The sequence below is a fragment of the Guillardia theta genome, assembly GCF_000315625.1.
Source record: "Guillardia theta CCMP2712 unplaced genomic scaffold GUITHscaffold_133, whole genome shotgun sequence".
NCBI lineage: Eukaryota > Cryptophyceae > Pyrenomonadales > Geminigeraceae > Guillardia > Guillardia theta.
In genome coordinates this window covers 1-17,419 of record NW_005434541.1, presented here as the reverse complement: position 1 = coordinate 17,419, position 17,419 = coordinate 1, and the positions used below count along the sequence as shown (strand labels likewise).

General features: G+C 56.0%; 4 protein-coding genes across 4 annotated transcripts; 2 read left to right on the top strand and 2 right to left on the bottom strand.

Moving 5' to 3' along the window:
• Window positions 1-364: 364 nt before the first annotated feature.
• GUITHDRAFT_118712 (hypothetical protein) lies at window positions 365-4,339 on the bottom strand (the record flags this gene model as incomplete). Its single annotated transcript, XM_005821981.1, has 21 exons — window positions 365-416; window positions 467-522; window positions 567-614; window positions 730-779; window positions 1,098-1,173; window positions 1,333-1,385; window positions 1,586-1,646; window positions 1,832-1,894; window positions 2,074-2,154; window positions 2,303-2,356; window positions 2,408-2,447; window positions 2,761-2,789; window positions 2,833-2,946; window positions 3,010-3,078; window positions 3,206-3,262; window positions 3,319-3,355; window positions 3,412-3,596; window positions 3,651-3,690; window positions 3,738-3,796; window positions 3,842-3,970; window positions 4,262-4,339. 21 exons carry the CDS (start codon window positions 4,337-4,339, stop codon window positions 365-367), a joined length of 1,431 nt encoding a protein of 476 aa, XP_005822038.1.
• A 904-nt stretch (window positions 4,340-5,243) lies between these two features.
• Window positions 5,244-5,900, top strand: GUITHDRAFT_118711 (hypothetical protein; the record flags this gene model as incomplete). Its single annotated transcript, XM_005821980.1, has 1 exon — window positions 5,244-5,900. One exon carries the CDS (start codon window positions 5,244-5,246, stop codon window positions 5,898-5,900), a length of 657 nt encoding a protein of 218 aa, XP_005822037.1.
• A 167-nt stretch (window positions 5,901-6,067) lies between these two features.
• Window positions 6,068-11,987, bottom strand: GUITHDRAFT_118710 (hypothetical protein; the record flags this gene model as incomplete). The annotated part of the gene is made up of 4 exons (XM_005821979.1): window positions 6,068-10,305; window positions 10,366-10,428; window positions 10,525-10,590; window positions 10,646-11,987. The coding sequence occupies 4 exons, from the start codon at window positions 11,985-11,987 to the stop codon at window positions 6,068-6,070; spliced, it is 5,709 nt and encodes a 1,902-aa protein (XP_005822036.1).
• A 2,375-nt stretch (window positions 11,988-14,362) lies between these two features.
• Window positions 14,363-15,458, top strand: GUITHDRAFT_118709 (hypothetical protein; the record flags this gene model as incomplete). The annotated part of the gene is made up of 7 exons (XM_005821978.1): window positions 14,363-14,397; window positions 14,444-14,491; window positions 14,545-14,656; window positions 14,703-14,786; window positions 14,872-14,944; window positions 14,998-15,058; window positions 15,419-15,458. The coding sequence occupies 7 exons, from the start codon at window positions 14,363-14,365 to the stop codon at window positions 15,456-15,458; spliced, it is 453 nt and encodes a 150-aa protein (XP_005822035.1).
• Between the last annotated feature and the right edge of the window lie 1,961 nt (window positions 15,459-17,419).

Sequence of the window (17,419 nt, the reverse complement as noted above, 5' to 3'; positions counted from 1 at the left end):
CAGCTATGACAACTTGCAGGGTGGGGTGATTAAGCACGGGTCTATCACAGATGGTGATTGTAGTGAAAGTGGGGGGTAGGTGGATGAAACTTTTGGGGTAGGGGGGTAACTTTCAACGGAAACGAAGAACAGATTGACAACTGCTCCTGCTCCTGCTCCTGCTCCTGCTCCTGCTCCTGGTCAACTCTTAATGAGGAACTTCGCGAAGAGGAGATGTCGATAGGGAACTCCTCCGAAACTCCTACTTGAATCTTCATTTCTTTCTTGATATCAACACACCACGATGTCAACCTTCATGTTCACTTGTTCATCTTCATCACCCATATTCACCACCATGGACCCTTGAAGCTACCCCTCCCCTCCTTCAATCGCTCGCCCTGTTGAAACGTCCATCCTCGTCGAAGTAGGCCGCCGCCCTGCATCGCAACTAAGAAGAGCTCCGCTCCCTCCTCCAGCTGACTCCCACCTGTCGTCGACCTCAGGCGTCATTTTCTTCTTCCTGCTCCCCTTTGGCTCGTCGTGCTGCCAAACTGTCAGCTCCCGTGGGCAGCGAGGGCAAGCAGCACCGTGCTGGGCCATGTCGGCATGTCCTCCGGCTTGCATGCGAGAGGCGCCTGGTCGAGCACGATGAGGAACGATCCTTACAGGAGGAAGGGAAGAGGGAGGAGAAGAGGGAATGGAGGACGGGGGGAGGGAAGAGGAGGGGGGGGGGAGAGGGGAGTAGCAGACCTCTTTGAAGAACTCTGACTCAAGAGCACGTTTGGCGGTCCATCGACGCTCTGCAGGGGCATGTAACCCTCCCTTGTTCATCCCTCCACTCCCCTGCTCTGCTCTCCTACCCCTTTCCTCCCTCCCTCCCTCCCTCCCTCCCTCCCTCCCTCCCTCCCTCCCTCTTCCTCTCCTGCCTTCTTCCTTCCCATACTGACCTACCCACGTCTCGTAACTCTTTCTTTCTTCCTCTCCACGAAGCCCTCCTTCCCTCCGCTCTGTCCCATTACCTCCTGCCCTCCAACTCCCTTCCTCTCCTCATATCCTCCTGCTACCCTCACCCTCTTAATTCCTTACTCAGTCAACCTCTCCGGTCACTGGAGGCTTACCCGGGTCATAGTAGAGGAGGCGAGATAGCATCTCGAACCCAAGGTCGCTCAAGGAAGGTCCACCAGTGTAGGAGACCTGGGGGAAGGGAGAGTGAGAGGAGGGGGAGAGGGAGCAAGCATGTGCTGGTGCCTTGGGTATCTTGTCTCGGAGAGTGTTTTTTCTCCTCTTGTACCTCACATGCTGATCGGCAGGGGGTCAGTCGGACTGTCCGTGCCCAGCAGGAGCTCAGCTGACCTTTGAGAGCGGCAGCTCCTTGAACTTGGGCCACGTCTCCTCGTCTGGTGTTCCTGCCGAGCAAGCATCAGGCTCCTTCCGGCCTGACAGCCCTCATAACATGCTCTTCCCCTTCTCTTCCAACCCCCTCATACCCTCCCTCTCATCATCATCATTATCATCTTCATCATCGTAGTCGCCATCATCATCCTATAGACCCTGCATCTCCCTTCGTCCTTCCTCTCCATCCTCCTCGTCCTCCCATCATGACAACCGATGAGCTCGACGATCTTGTCCCTCTGATCTTGCTCCGTCTTTCCTCGCAGCAGCGGCTCCTAGAGGAGGAGGAGAGGTCAGCAAATCTCCTCCTCCACAGCCGACCACCCCTCACCCCCACTCCCACTCCTCCATCGACCCCCTCTTCCTCCTCCAACCCCTCCTCCTCCATAGATCAACTCCCCTTCATCCACCAACCCCCCCTCCTCCTTCCTCTCCTTCCTCTTCTCCTGCGTTTCTTCACCTTGAGCACCAACTCGGCAAAGATGCAACCGACCGACCACATATCGATGGCGATCGAGTAGTGCTGACCAGTTCCGTGAGGAGGGAAGTATGGAGGGGAGGAGGGGGATGGACGAAGGAGGAGGTTGAGGAGGAGGCAGAGAGCGGCGGAGCAAGAGGGGTAGCACTGGCAGATCATGATCTGCAGTAGAGCTGGAGTAGAGCTGGAAGCGGAGAAAGGAGAGAATGGGTAATTTTGCATACCTTTTCCCCGTAGAGGAGCTCTGGAGCCCGGTACCACAGAGTGACAACCTCAGGCGTCATCGCCTTGACAGGGTCGTGGTACTGGATATCGAAGTCAACAAGGGAGGAGACGAGAAGGAGCAGGTGAGAAGGCAAAGGAGAGGGGCAGACTGAGCAGGGATGCGTGCTGGGGCTCGAGGGGACAGGAGGTGGGAAGGTGGAGGGAGAAAGGAAGGGGAGGGTGGAGGACCTTTCTTGCGAGCCCGAAGTCGCATACTTTGAGGCATCCCTTGTTGTCCAGCAACTGAAAGTCCCGACCTAGTCAAGCCCGTGGAACCCTCGGAAGTCAACGCACCAGGTTCGAGGTCTTGAGGTCCCGGTGGATCACCCAGTGCCTGCAGGAAGCGGTTCGAACCCCCCCCATCCCAGCCTCTTCCTCCTTCCACCTCCCCTCCTCTTTCACTCCTCCTCCTTCCCTCCTCCCCTCCTCTTTCACTCCTCCTCATATTTCCCACCTCCACCCTCCTCGTTGCCTCTCCTCCTTCCTTCACTGTCTCCCACCCCCTCCTTTCCACCACAACCATCTCCTCTGCCTCCTCCTCCTCCTCCTCCTCCTCCTCCTCCTCCTCCTCCTCCTCCTCCTCCTCCTCCTCCTCCTCCTCCTCCTCCTCCCCTCTCCTCTCCTCTTTGCCCTCCTCCTTCTTGGACCTGTGCATGAACTCCACCCCGCTCAGCAGCTGCTTCATCAGGCACTTCACCTGCGGAGCACAGAATCGTCACCGCTCTCTCCAGCTCTCCCCCAGCTGCTGCTGCCTGTCCAGTGCGGAACGGGGCCTTCATCGTCTCCATGAGGGCCCGGAAATCATGCTCCATATACTCCATGACCATGAAGACCTGCATGCCTCGTCACGCTCTCCTGCTGCCCCGGCGCTGCTGCTCCCCCTCCCGCTCTCGCACCTGCTTCTTCGGGCTGATCACGATCTCGATAACGTCCACTATGTTGGGGTGTCGGAGGCCCAGGAGGACCTGGAGAGGGAGGAGGGAGGAGGTAGGAGGGAGGAAGAGGGAGTGCGGGAGAGTGGGAGGAGGAAGGAGGAAGGCAGGGTGTAAAAGTAAGATTTCATCTGCAGCGCCAGCTCCTTCACATGCTTACCGTCAGTTCACGTAGAGCCGTCAAGGGGAAGCCCTCGATTGCTCTCTCGAGCTTCACCTGAGACAGCGGCTGGCCGTCAAGGGACCAATGCAAGCATGCGACAGCGATCGAACCTGCTTCAAAGCCACGATCCTCTTCGATATCTTGCACCTGAAGCACAGGGAGAGCGCGTGAGGACAGCTCCATCATCGAGAGCACAGGCATACTCCGCTCTGTACACAACTCCATACGTCCCCTCGTCAATCTTGTTGAGCTTCTTGTAGGACCTGTCTACCTCCCTGCACCGATTCAGCTCCTTCTTGTACTGGACGATGATGGGCTGCGCTTCGCTTTCCTTGGCTTCAGCCGCTGTCTCTCCCTTCTCCCCCTCTTCTCCTGCATTCTGCACCTCCTGCACAAGTCGACAATGTCTCATGCTCCTCCTACACACCCTCCAGCTTTCAACCTGCTGCTCTGCTAGCCCCTCTGCGCCGCCAGCCGCCAGCCTGCTCCTTGCTGTAAGAGAACGAAGGGAGAAGAGAAAGGATCGAACTTGTCCTCCAGCATGTCCAGCGCCGACGTCGCATCTCCTGTCTCAGTCGCTCGAGCTGCCTGAATGGATTTCACCCTGCAGTTCCGAAACGCATGCTCCCCTACCAAATCCGCCTGCCCCTCCTTCCCAGCCGCTTCGCCCTTGGGCCCTTCTTCCTCTCCTTTCTCGGCCCTCGGAGATGGAGTGGTCTCCCATTTCGACTTCTTGGCTGGCGGAGGACCTGCCGCCTTCACCTGCTAGGACGTTATGTGCGGCTTGGTTTGAAAATTGATCCTGGCATGGAGAGTAGAGAGGGAGGAGGAGGGCGCGAGGAAGCGATGAGGAGGATAGAGGGATAGAAGAGAGGAGGATGATTGAGAGGATGATGAGTGGTGAGAATGAAGAAAACAAGATGAGCGATATTGTCGCATCGAGGAGGGAGAAAGGGCGGGATCCAAAGAGGCTGCGGCTGCGGCTGCGGCTGCGGATACACGGAGAGGAGGAGGAGGAGGAAGGGAGATGAGCGAGAAGCAGGAGGAACTTACCTCGTCCTTGTCCTTCACCTCCTCCTCCTCCTCCCCCTCCTCCTCGCTGTCTGCCCACTTGGACCGCTTGCCCTCCATTGTTACTAGCTTGAAGGCCCGGTGGCGATAGGTTGTGATCCGGTCGATGGGGTATGGTGGGTGGTCCAATGGTAAAAGGAGGGGGTGAGGGGTCCAGGCAGGGATGTAAACCCCACTGAAAATGCAGGGAGCGGAGAGGGGAACGGGGATGGAAGAGGAGGGAGAGAGGAGGAGGGTGGAAGAGAAATGGTAGTGAAGACGGGAGAAAGGAGAGAGTAGAGACATGGCAGGAAGAAGTGAGATGGAGAGAGGCGGCGAGGAGAGGGGAGGGGAGGTCGATGTGGGCCAGGGGACGAAGGAACAGAACAAACAGGACAGGTTGGAGGGAGGAGGATGGAAGGAGGAGAACAGGCAGGAGAGGATGGATGATGCAGAATCATTCGAGTTCGAAGTAGAGGTCACATGAGATCGTTACAGGACAAGAGGGGAAGAGCAGAACCAGGTCAGAGTTTGGGAAGTGAAGGAGGCTGGCAGGGTCCAAGAGCGAAGTCAGAGCGGGAGGGTGGACGAAGTGGATAGAGAGACAATGACGTCGATGAGTGAGCAAGGCATGCAGATGAAGATGAGTTTTGATTGTGGGCGTCAGATGAAGGAGGAGGAGGAGGAGCAAAGATCCCCTCTGGAGCGCTAGATTGGTTTTCTCAAGAGAACAGCTGTTTGTTGTAGCCTCTCACTCGTTGGTATGCAGGAAAGGCTCGTCGCCCATGCTCTCGTGCACTTGGATACCATGGAGCTCAGCGCAAGGACGTGCTCGCTGATCCCTGAGGTGGAGTAGAGCTACACAGATATGTGGAGGCTAAACTTCCTCATGCTCGTGGCCGCCGCATGCTGCTGCAGCGCCCCGGTGGGAGGAGGGAGGGCAAGAAGGTGGGAGAGCTGCCCTGAAGCCTTCGTCCAGCCCAGCATGCCGCTTGTGAGGAAGAGGGCGAAGAGCGACCCGGGGGAGCTGAAGCAGGAGCCCCATGCGGCAGCTCTGAAACTGAGCTCGAGGAAGAACTCGCAGGCGAGGATGGTGCTGCGGGAGACTCAGCAGGAGGACGAGGGCGTTTGCTCGAAGCAGGAGCTGTCCCCCGAAGGCATCTCGTTGAGCTTCAAGGGTGCGATCCGCGCCTTCGATGCGCAGAGGAGGAGGAAGGAACAGTTCGAGCAGTCCGGGGAGGTAGAGGAAGTCTCTTGTACGGCGCGAAGCTCCGATGGAAGCGTCGAGGTGGGAAAGGGGAGCACTACGCTGCTGTCGGATGATGCATTCAGAGAAGAGAAAACTAGCCAAGAGGGAGAGGTGGAGGAAACCTGGGAGGAAGAGGAGGAGGAAGACCCATACGCGTGGAGGAAGGGCGAGAATCAGGTCAGGGTGAAGTTCATGACTGATCAAGAGATTATGGCACGATATGGTGTGGGGCTGCCGATCTATGGGACGCGGAGGAAATTTGACTTGTCGCCGCTGGAGGAGTTCTTCAACGGAGACGGACAAGAGAAGGAAGAGGGAAGGGAAGGGAAAGGCGAGGGGGAATGGGAAGGGAGCGAAGAGAGAATGGAAGGTGAGGTGGGGATGGAGGGTTGACAGGTTGTGGGGAACACTTAGATTGGGAGTCTGTATGAAACTTGTTGTAACTTCATTTTAAACTTGATAGATTCTTAGATTTACATGCTTGTCGTGCCATCTGTACACCTTGGACCCTGGTCCCTCAAAACTCATCGCTCGTTCTCCTTCTCCATCATGCTCGCTCATCAGCTCCATGACATCATGCTCATCCTCCTCTGCTGCTGACTCTGCCTCTTCTCCTCCTCCTTCAATCTCCACAGCCACCTGCGATACATCCTCTGCAGGACAGCGATGGTCAGCTCCTCCCGGCCCGGCACGTGCCGGGCCCCCATCAACTTCTCCTCCGTTTGCCGAGCAGAGAGCTGGTCCATCAACACGCCGATCACCAGCTGCAGCATCACGTAGGCCGACAGTCCGAAGAAGGAGTACAGGAAGACAGAGCACCACAGCAGTGGCAGCCCGCACGTCGACGGGCAATCGAGCGAGCCGGACGAGTGGAAGTGGCCCGGGATGGAGCAGTCGGCCAGCCCGGCCTCGCTCAGGTTCTTCATCTCCGCTCCTGTCAGACAGTTGGGCAACGCCATCCTTGCCAGCTGGACCCACTGCTCGGCCTCCGGCGTCGGCAGCGGCCAGTCATGCGTCTCCTGCTGCCCCTCGACGCTCGCAAGCCACTGCTGGAGTGCGAACTTGGCCACAGCCATGGAGACTCCAGGGAACTCCGGGCCCAGGGCGAGGATCCGAGCCGCTTCTTGCTCCTCCTCTCCCCGCCGAGGCCCCATGACAGTATCCCGAACCAGTCGCCCGTGACTCCGGCGAGATAACGAGGAGGAGGACGAGGAGGACGAGGAGGACGAGGAGGTGAGAGCGGTGATGTTGGATGTTTGCGGCGAGAGAGCTCGGGTCACCTCCAGCCAGACGTCAGCAGCCATGGGCTCACGGCGAGATGCCGTGAGGGAAAGACTCCCCATCACCTCCCCCCACGCGTCCCCCGTCGCTGTGCGGAGGAGCGTGAGCAAGGCCATTCCCATACCCTGGAAGTGCGCATGGCGATCGAGCAGGCGGTCCTCGCTGGTCATGAGGCACCGCACCGCTCGCAGTCCGGCAGAGTTCTGATCACCATCGACGCAGAGGCCGCCGAAGACGTCGACACCTATGACAGCATAGATGAAGAACAGCACGCCTATGAGGACGAGCAGGTTCAGGATGGAGGCAGTCGATCCGGCGATGGCAGAGAGGATCTCCTGCGGGCCGTTGACGCTTCGGAGGATGCGGAGGATGCGGAGGATGCGGACGAGGCGGATGAGGCGGACGGATCGCAGGAGAGCAGGGTTCAGCAGGTTCCCAACGGCCTCCACGGAGGTGGAGACGAAGCTGGAGACCACAATGAAATAGTCGAGGCGATTCTCCCATCCCTTGAAGTAGCGGCGAGGAGAGAGGGCTACGAACTTGAGGATGCACTCGGCGCCGAAGAAGAAGGTGAAGAAGAAGTTGCTGTACACGTCGACCTGGTGCTGGGCCTCAGACTGCTTCCAGCTCCCGAGCATCATGCAGCAGATCTGGACGACAGTTAGCACGTTCATGAGGATCTCGAACGGGACGCTCGTGATGATCGAGAGGGCCATGGACTGGGCCGGAGTGTCGCTGATCCGGCCTTCGCACAGCTTCTCTCTCTCTTCCTCCACTTGGCTGGTCCCGTCAGCCACCAGCGTCGTGTTGTAGCAGTCCACACACACGGCAACGAACATGTTGACGATCACCGAGCTCGTGACGAGGAAGGAGATGAGGTAGAAGACAACAAGAGACATGCTGGTGTTCTGCTGGGGTCCCGTCACCTTGCCCGTCGAGTCAACCCCGGCGAGCATGTGGCTCGGCCAGTCGTCCTGGCTTGCGATCATCAGCTGCGTCAGGACGGCCTGCCCGAGGTTGTCAAAGTTCATCACGTAGCTCTCCCACTTCCTCGGGCTCCCCCCATCATCTATCCCGTCGCACTGTAGCTTGCTCCATACTGCCGCGTCGCTGCAGTAGCCCAGCTGGGAGCCGAGCAGCTGGAGGCCGAGGATGCCGAGGAGGAGGCAGGAGGCAACGGCGATGGCGCCGGTGTTGATGACAGGAGCGACAGCGAGGAACATGGCTTCGAGGAGAATACGAAGACCGTGAATCCTTGCGAGAGGACGGAAGGCTCGCAGAGACTTGAAGAGGCTGAGCGACTGCTCGACATGCACGAGCGTCAGGATCATATCAAGGTCGCTGGTGATGACGATGAACATGTCGAGACGGTTCCAAGAAGATGCGAAGTAGGACCTGAACGAGCAGGCGAGGATCTTGACGATCATCTCCATGGTAAAGACGAGGTTGAGGAAGATCTCGGTCCCCGAGAGAAACCTTCCCATGCTGCTGCCCTCCGGGATGTACTTGTTGTCGAGCGATAGCGTGACAGTGCTGAGCACGATACAAACGAGGATGAACCTGTCGAAGAAGGGATGCTCGATCGCCTGCTTCAGGCCCTTCACCGTCCCTCGCTCTTCCTCCTCCTCGTTGGAATGCACCTCCACCCTCCCGATGAACTCAAGCTCCTCCGACCGGAAGCTCTTCCCCGAGTCTCTCAGCTTCTCCCTCGTGTCCTTGCTCGCTATCTTGTCAAGTTGCGACTTGATGAGCACCAGGAACTCCTGGAACGAGATTCCTCCACTGCCATCGTGGTCAAACTCACGGAGGAGATCGCGTACCGAGGAGATGTCCAGCTGCATCCCCAGCTTCCCCAGAGCGTGTCTCAGCTCGTAGATGTCGATCACGCCGGAGGAGTCAACGTCGAGAGATGTGAAGACTTTCTCCACGAACCTCACGAGGTCCTCCTCATTGAGGTCTGCAAACACGTCCTGGAAGGCCTTCTCCATGTCCCTCATGTTCTTCTTGAGGTTCTCCGCCTTGGAGTCCATGAACTTGGAGATGAGGATAGCGACGAAGAGGTTGAAGATGACCCAGTTGCCGACGATGACGATCATGCAGAAGAACACTGCGCTGTTGCCTCCCGCGCTCGCTGTGGTGTCGTACAGGTCATCGTTCCAGTTGGCGATCGTCAGCACCTGGAAGGAGGTGATAAACGCCTGGCCGAGGTTGTTGTAGTGAAATCTCGGGACGATGCTGGAGATGTACGGCACGGCTCCCGATGCATCGTCCAGGGTCGAGCACCAGGCCATCCCGTCCTTGTCCAGCAGCCCTCCAACCGACCTGTTTATCGCCGGCTCCACATCTGCAAACTCGATCTTCACCTTCCACGGAGCTACCGGGTCGGTTCCCTTGAACTGGTAGATGATGCCATGGCGGGCGATGCCGCCGTTGGAGTCGTTGGCGAAAGTCACGAAGACCTCCTGGCCCTTCTGCAAGGAGGACGCGTCCCACTCTGTGGTGATGAGGCCGCCGAAGAGATTCATGCCAAGGATCATGAAGATAATGAGGAAGAAGGCCATGAGGAGGATAAGAGCGAACACTGACTTCACCACCTCGCCCAGGATCATGACTTGTTTCTGCAGCTCCGGGAAGGCGCTGAGCAGCTTCACCAGGCGGAAGAGCCTTAGCGCCCTTAGCAGAGAGACGAAACTCCCACTCCCGCACGTGTAGTAGAACCATGGGTTGACTTTGAGGTCTCCCTCATCTGACCTGATCACCTTGTCAAAACTAAGGGCAGCCATGTCATCGTCGGAGAGGAAGGCCTGGCTCACGCTGGTGGGCAAGTACAGGGTTACATTCAAGTCTGCCTCGGTCGGGGACGTGGTGTAACACTTGTAGACGTTTGCAAAACCTCCGCTGAAGACCTCGAGGAAGCTAAGGACGACGATGATGAAGTCGAAGACGTTAGTGGCGACTCCGAAGTATCTCTGGGGCCCGAGCAAGGTGACCTTGAGAAACATCTCGAGAGCAAAGATAAAGGTGAAGACAATGTTTGCGATCTCCATGCTGGCCTTCATTGGAGCACACCAGGAGTGAGTTTCGAACTCACAGATGCCGTCGAGCGCCATGCTGATGGTGTTGCAGAAGATGACGAGGAGGATGAAGTTGACGAATAGCTCCGACTTGACGAAAGTCTTCATGACAAACTTCCATCTCGCAAAACCGTCAAGCCTCTTTGGATCAGATGCCAACACATTGCTGAGTGACCCTGATCTTTGCAGTGAAGGACGCTTTACCTCGAGAATGCTGGATTTTCCAGAATCCGCAGGGAGTTTCTTCTGTTGATGTTCCATCAAGAAGGCATACTGGTTTGAGATAACGACCAAGAACAGCTGGACAGCAAAGAAAGATCCAAGGCAGATCAATGCAAGGAAGTATATAAAGTTCCAGAAACCGGCAGCATCCTGCAAAGCATAGCAGATGTCAGCCCAGCCCTCTAGAGTGACGATTTGAAAGATCGCAAGCAGCGAGTGCCCTGCAGGAGAGGAGGGAGTCAGGACGAGGCTGCAAACGGCACACAGCAGCTCCAGCTCACCGATGTCGTCGAAGTGGATCAAACCCCGGCCGAGGTTTTGTCCAAGGAGGAGACATTCCTCACCTGCATGGCACAGGAACATCCCCCCAACGTGACTCGAAGATGTCACGTCCATCCCCTTGGTGATCCAGAAGTATGTCTCCTCGTTCACCATTCGACCCTTGGAGCATACATCTTGTCCTGGAATCCCTGTTTCGATGTCGTAGCACCTCCCCCTCAAGACGCCTGCGGTCCGAACGAGTTATCAACAAGCAAAGCACGAGGAAGTATGGTTTCAGACCTTGATACAAGTCCAGGCCGAGAATTCCAAAGAGTAGAAACAGCACAGCACAGATCAGCAAGACGTTCATCAGCATGGGAACCGCCTTAAACACGAGGACCACGAAGAATTTGAGCTCTTCAAGCCTGTTGATCGCCCTCAGAGGCCGAAGAAGTCTCAGTGAACGAAGGGCGCTCAAGTTGGACGTCGAATTTCCGTTGGAGGAAGGCATGAAGTCCAGGCATCCGATGATGACAACCAAAAGGTCCAACCAGTTCCAGGCATCTCGTAGATAAGTGTTGGGTCCCACCATAAACCCAAGGGCAATGATCTTGGCAACGAATTCCAGGATGAAGAAAGCCGAGAAGATCTTGGATGAGAAATCCAAGAAGTCTCGATGGAAAGGTGGCCATGACTTTCCCGACAGTAGCATAGACCCCGCAGCTGGAGCCAGCCTCCATGTCTCATTGTGCCAACTACAATATCCATAAGGGTCGGTGATTCCGAGCTCGCACTCTCGCCAGTCTGGAGTATCGAAGGGATCGTACATGGCGAGGAAAAAGGTGTTGAGAAAGATGACCGAAAGGACGCATCTATCCCACCAAGGAGATTCAATGCCTGAGATGATCGCCCTTCTCAGTGGATTATTCAAATCAAAGATAAACAAGGATCGCTTGGCGTAGGTTCTTTCCGGATGTATCACAGTTGTGAAATTCTGACTCCTTCGTCGGTACTTCTTGCCTTGTATGTTTTGAAATTTGCTCTTCCCCCAATTCTGGGGTGCGGCATGAGACTTGGCTGAGATGTCGGGTTTGCATGTCCTCGTCGTCTCTGTCACAGAAGACGACCGCCGCGTCTCATTCTGTGAAGGAGTTCCATAAGCCTCATCACCGGAACATTCGTCCTCCAAACGTGAAGAGCTCATGCTGTCAAGCTGAGCTTCTAGCTCTCTCAAGCTTCGTCCTGGAGCACCTTGCAATTCACTGATAAACCACACGTCCTTCATCTCCTCTAGGCCCAGCTCATCAGCGAACTGTGCCTTCGAGACGTCCCTGAAGCTCTTGAAATCGCGAACCTCGCCGTCTTGACAAACATAGCGATTCCCTTTGTCTATCAACTGGACCTCGAGCTGATTCTCATTATGGTAATACTTGAGCCAGGAAATTTCCGGAATCAAGCCATGCTTCACAAGGTTCCGAGGTTGAAGTCTGATCATCACAGCTCGTTTCCTTTCACGGAGTGGTGGAGGGAGAGGCTTGAGCTTTGAATTCCTCCTCTTAGAATCAGGTTTCTTTGCCTCCTCGTCAACTACTCCATTGCCCGCAATGGTGTTGGCGTTAGAGATGGACGAAGCTTCGTCCATGATTGATGGATTCGGATTCAGGCCACCTTTCAAAACATCCAAATGATATGGGTTTCAACCAAGCAGCCATTGAAATTCATGGCAAGCTCACAGTTTCCCCTTGGGTCAGATATGTTTCAACAACATGATAGAGAATGCGTCGAACTTTGGCCTGCGAAGCCAAGCAACACTTTGATCAGCTTCTGCGATGTAACAGTCAGGGAGAGAGTGAAAGATTCAACCACCTTCACCCAAGATTCCCATCAAAAAGTTTTGATTCACTACATCATCGTCCTGGTAATATGCATTCTATACTTTACAAGTTCGCTAAACTCAATTCCTTGCTGCTTACTTCCCTATATACTAGTCCCTTCCTTCCTGCCAGCCGTGACAAAAGATTGATGGGCCGTTCGCCAAATCGTCCTTGCATGCAATCTGAGACTAGAAGCTCTTTCCACCATTGCCAAGTGTCCTTTCAAACGATATCCTCTTCACTCGGGACCAAACCAGGCACTCGCTCCATCAACACTACTCTTCCGCTTGACCAAGTCTCGTCTCAACTCTTGCCCTTGACTAAGTTGCCCATCATGGCCCTCTGGACGTTCTCCTTCCATCCATCTCTCTTTTGAAGCATCCCTCATCTCTTGTCCTCTTCTTCTCCCCATCTCTCTCACTTCCTCCCTCCCTCTCCCCGGAGGAACACATCCTCCGGTCGGTTTCAACCGCCATTGACAGTGACAGTCATCGGCAAACCACATTCCCTACCCCCCACCCTCTACCCCCTACCCCCCCTCTATAACATGTACCAGCTCCCCCCCCCACTTCATAGAGTCAAGAAATGTAGTCAATGACCCCTACCCACTGCCTGAAATTAACGCAGTGACCCCTACTATTGACTACCCCTACCTCCCAGCTGTCCTTGCACAATCAAACTTAAAAAATGTCCCAACCCTACCCCCCACGATGCAGCTCGAGAGCAGCCATGACCCCCCATACACCATCAAACTTAGTCTATGATGCAGGGGTACTGTCATACCCGGACCCTCAATTTCAAGCCTATCTTTTATGCTACCCACCCTGTCTACATCACTGCCCGGAGTCACTCCAAAGTTAAAAATCAGACCACCCCTACCACCAAGATGCATCCTGGTCACCCCCACCCTACTTGCAAAGTCAACTGATTGGCTGCTCTCTTTGACAGCACCACCCGTCCCCGGCACCCCGGGGCACCCCACCCCAGGCCCCTACCGACCAACACTGTACCGTACCTCACTTTACAACCACTTGACCACCCCACGTCGGACTATCTCCGAGGGTCGTCATGACCCCCACAATGATATCTTTTTACTCAAATTACCCCAGTGCAAGTAAGTAAAAATATTGCATGGTGAGTCCCGACGCATCAGTTCGGTTGCTGATCACCGGGGGCCACCCACCCTCCCCACTACGGTCACCCCCGGATAGTACCCAACCATCTGCCCGCAGTGCCTAATCACGACCCCTACAGGGTAGGCTGGAGTACCCCGGTGTCAGTGACTACTCTACTACCCTCAATGCCACCGTACCAGAATAGCTGAATGAGTACGGTACGGTCCGGAAGTCACAGCCAGTGAAGGTATTATTAGTTAAGTTTGGGGGACAGCAGTCGGCAGATAAGCCGGGTTGGCTCTCTCTGTCTTTTCGGCCGAGTTCCGAGTTCGGAGGCTGCGGCCTGAGGCACGAGTCTCGCCGTATGGCCTGGCTCAGTGCAGTGCCGCAGTCACAGCGGCGGCGGCGGGCGGCGCCGGACAGTGTCAAAGGACTGACTCAGGTCAGGGTCAAGGCAGCCTCTATTTTCAGCCACTGAAGTACTCTCCACTCGTACTGAACGGTTCCGAGTTTTAAACAATGATGCCAGGATGGCCGCTGTAGCCTCCTCCGATTCTATCACCGATTGAATCGAGGGATTCCTGATCGCGGCGGCCGCGGCGCCCGGCCCGGGCCCCGGCGGCCCCAAGTTGCCCCCCTGCGGCGCCGTCACTGAGTGACTAAGAGTTACTTCAAAATTGAGTAAAGGTTTTAGTCAAAGCGTCGAATCGGAAACCCGTCAAAATGTGCCGCCATGGCAGAGGAGGAGAGGGAGTCAAAAGTGGTGGGGGAAGGCAAGAGGAGGGAGAGGAGGAGGAGGAGGAGGAGGGTAAGTATGAACATCGGCAGTAGTGAGTCAGAAGCCGTTGCTCAATGGCGACAAGAGGCGAACAACATGATTGAAGAGTAATTTCAACATGGAACTTTGAAGATGGTGCTACTTGTACAAGGATTGATTGCGCTAGATGATACTCAAGGAGTGCTTCTCCAAGCTCAAACTTCACACCTGATTGACTTGTGGCTTCTTTCTGCAGGAGCTGTTTCCGCGCATGCTGCCGATCGTGCGGGTCATCTTTGCAAGATGGTTTTCATCGAGTGGGCCCTTGAGAACATGCTCACGATTTCCAAAGGTACGGGTTCTACTATGCTGTCCCGTTCCTCCGAGAGACCATGGACCGGTGAACCTGCTCCACCTGTCCTTCTTTGCTGATGATCTCTGCTCCCCATCAAGGATCTCATCCAGTCTAGCCAGCAAGCTGCGGTTCAACTTTGGGGACCGAATCCACAAAGACGTCCTAGCAGCATACAGACCGAGGTTTCTGCTGCGGCTCTATGAGTTCGAGGTGGAGGAGGGCGGCTTCTGGGGATGGAAACCTCACCCTGCCGCAGAACTCGGACGTGTGCAGGCAGATCCGTGAAGTGATGAGCGTGCTAGACCTTGATTACATCTGCTACCCCTGCCCCAGGGAGCAGGTCACAGACTTTGGCGACACCGTCTTCCGGGAGGCACGTCCTCCGCGCTGCTACGTGCCGTAGGCCCGCTGACCTCGCACGGCAGGGTCGTTGGAGGTGTGAGGCTCAGCAGAAGGGGGGGAAGTGCGACCTGCCGCTGCTTGTCGACCCGAACACAGGTTTCTCCACGTGCTCGTCCTGTCGTGTCGAGTCTCCTGAGGTCATGGCTCAGACTCCATTGTGCACACCAGCGACATCATCCCTTACCTGTGGGAGACTTACGGGCCACTCTGGTGGGCGATGAATGAGTCTCATGCCCTTCTATTGCCACCCTCCCTTCCCCTCTGTCTTTCTCCATTTCTTGGTCCTCTTCTCTCTTGCCTCCTCCTCCTTCCTACTCCCTCGTCCTCCTCCCTACTTCCTCGTCCTCCTCCCTACTCCCTCGTCCCTACTCCCTCCTCTTCTCTCCCTCCTCCTCCTCTCTCCCTCTTCTTCCTCCTTCCCTCCCTACTCCCACTTCTTCCATTCACCCTCCTCTTTTCCCCTCCCTCCCTCCCTTCCTCCCTCCCTCTTCTCCCAGATTCTTCATTTTTCTTCTCCCTCGTCTCTTCTTGCTGCCTCCCCATGTTTGATTTCTCACTCTTATCCACCAGCGGCGAGTTGGACGTCACTGTGGTGGAAGCCAAAACCTGACGAACAGACCGAGCGGGAAGAACACGTGAAGAGAGGAGAGGAGGAGGAAACGTTGAAGTAAAACCTCTTTGACAGGGTCGGAGGTACCATTCTGGGCTTGGGATGCTCGCGACAGGTGTACAGCCCTGACGTTTGCTCCTCCTCCTCCCCCCCTCCCCGCCTCCTCTCCTTTTACTCCTTATTCTCGTCCCGGTCACATTCCTTCCTCCTCCAACCAACACTTCCACTACCAATGCTCTGGCGTCTGCTACCGCTGCTAGCTATCTCCACCGCATCACCCCCACCTCTTTCTCTCCTCTTCCTTTCCCTACCATCCTGCTCTCCTCCCCTCGTTTTCCTCCGTTGCTACCCTGTGAAACTCACTCACGCTTTCTCTGCCAGGCCTTTTGCCGAAGTCTCTCTCCTGGGCTGTCCTGTCCCACCCCTCAAGACCGAAGTCTGCCCTCTACCAGCGAGTTACTCTTCCTCATCACCTGCACAGATCAAACCCTACACGCTCGACCCCAACTTCAACGAGACTTTCTCTTACGGAGTGACAAGCATGAACCAGTCTCTTCAGGTGGCTCCTCCTCTCCTCCTCCTCTCCTCCTCCCCGCCTCCCTTCCTCCTCCTCCAGGCACTTCCTGCTAATGTTGCTCCTCTTTCACCTTATACTCGCCATACTCTTCTCCTAGCACTCTCCTCTCCGCCTGTCATATCGTTCTCTGCTCACGTCCTTGATTGCTTCGTTGCTTCCCGCTCGTCTCCGACAGCAGTTTCGATACCGCAACTTAGTCGTCCTTAGACCATCTCTCTCTCCCTCCTCCTCTCCCCGTCAGCCTCTCCTCCTACTCACAGGAGTCTTGGTTCCTCCAGGTCACTATCAAGGACAAGGATTACGGGTGGGGCGAGAACAACGAAGATCAGGCAGACGCGTTTATGGGCAGAGTTGTCGTCCACCTTAGTGACGGTGAAGTGACTTGTTTCGTGCTCCTTTCACTCCGCCTCCTGCGTACCTTCTATTCCTCCCATCCAACCCTCCTCCTCACCTCACCCTCGTCCTCAGTTCACCTCGTCCTCGCCTACTTTGGATTTCTTTGCAGCACCTCTGCCTTTCTCCTCCTCTCCCTCCTCCTCCTCACCTTCCTCCTCCTCGCGATGCCCTCCTGTTCCTCACGCTCGTTCCTTTCCTCCAGTCATCACGGCCATTGCTTTGAAGCAGCATCTCCAGATGAAAGCCAAAGAAGACAAGAAGGCAAACGGTCGGTCCCTTGTCCCTCCCTCTCTCCTCCTTTCCAACATCCCACCTACCTCCTCCTTCAGCTCGACGTTCCTTCCCTCCTCCCTTCCTCCTCCTTCAGCTCGACGTTCCTTCCGTCCTCCCTACCTCCTCCTTCAGCTCGACGTTCCTTCCCTCCTCCCTACCTCCTCCTTCAGCTCGACGTTCCTTCCCTCCTCCCTTCCTCTCCTCAGCTCTCGCTCTCCTCGTTCTCTCTCTCTGTAGGGGTAGGTTGTAACCTGAAATCATATCTTTTTGGCTGCTGCTCTCCTCCTCCTTATCTCTTGTCCCGCCACCAGACAGTCTGGAGAGCAACTCAGACGGGGAAACGAGATCAAGCCGGCAGCCCAGGAGGAGGACGACACGCAAGTGAGACACTCTCATGCATTCTCCCTGCTCCTCCTCCTCATCATCATCATCCCGTACTCACCATCCTCTCCCTCTCCTCTCCCTCTCCCTCCCCACTCCTCTTCCTCCTCCTCCTCTCCCTCCCCTTCCTCCCCTTCCTCATTTCTTGTCCCCTTCTTCCTCCCTACTCTCTGCTTCCCCTGACACCGATGATCAAGATCCTGGACAAGTGGTACATGCTCGAGGAGGAACGACCACTCCTTCGCAGGTTGTATTTCATTCTGGATTCTCTCTCTTCCCCTCCCCCTCCTCCATCCTCATCTCTCCACCCCCACTTCGTTCCATCCCTCCGTTC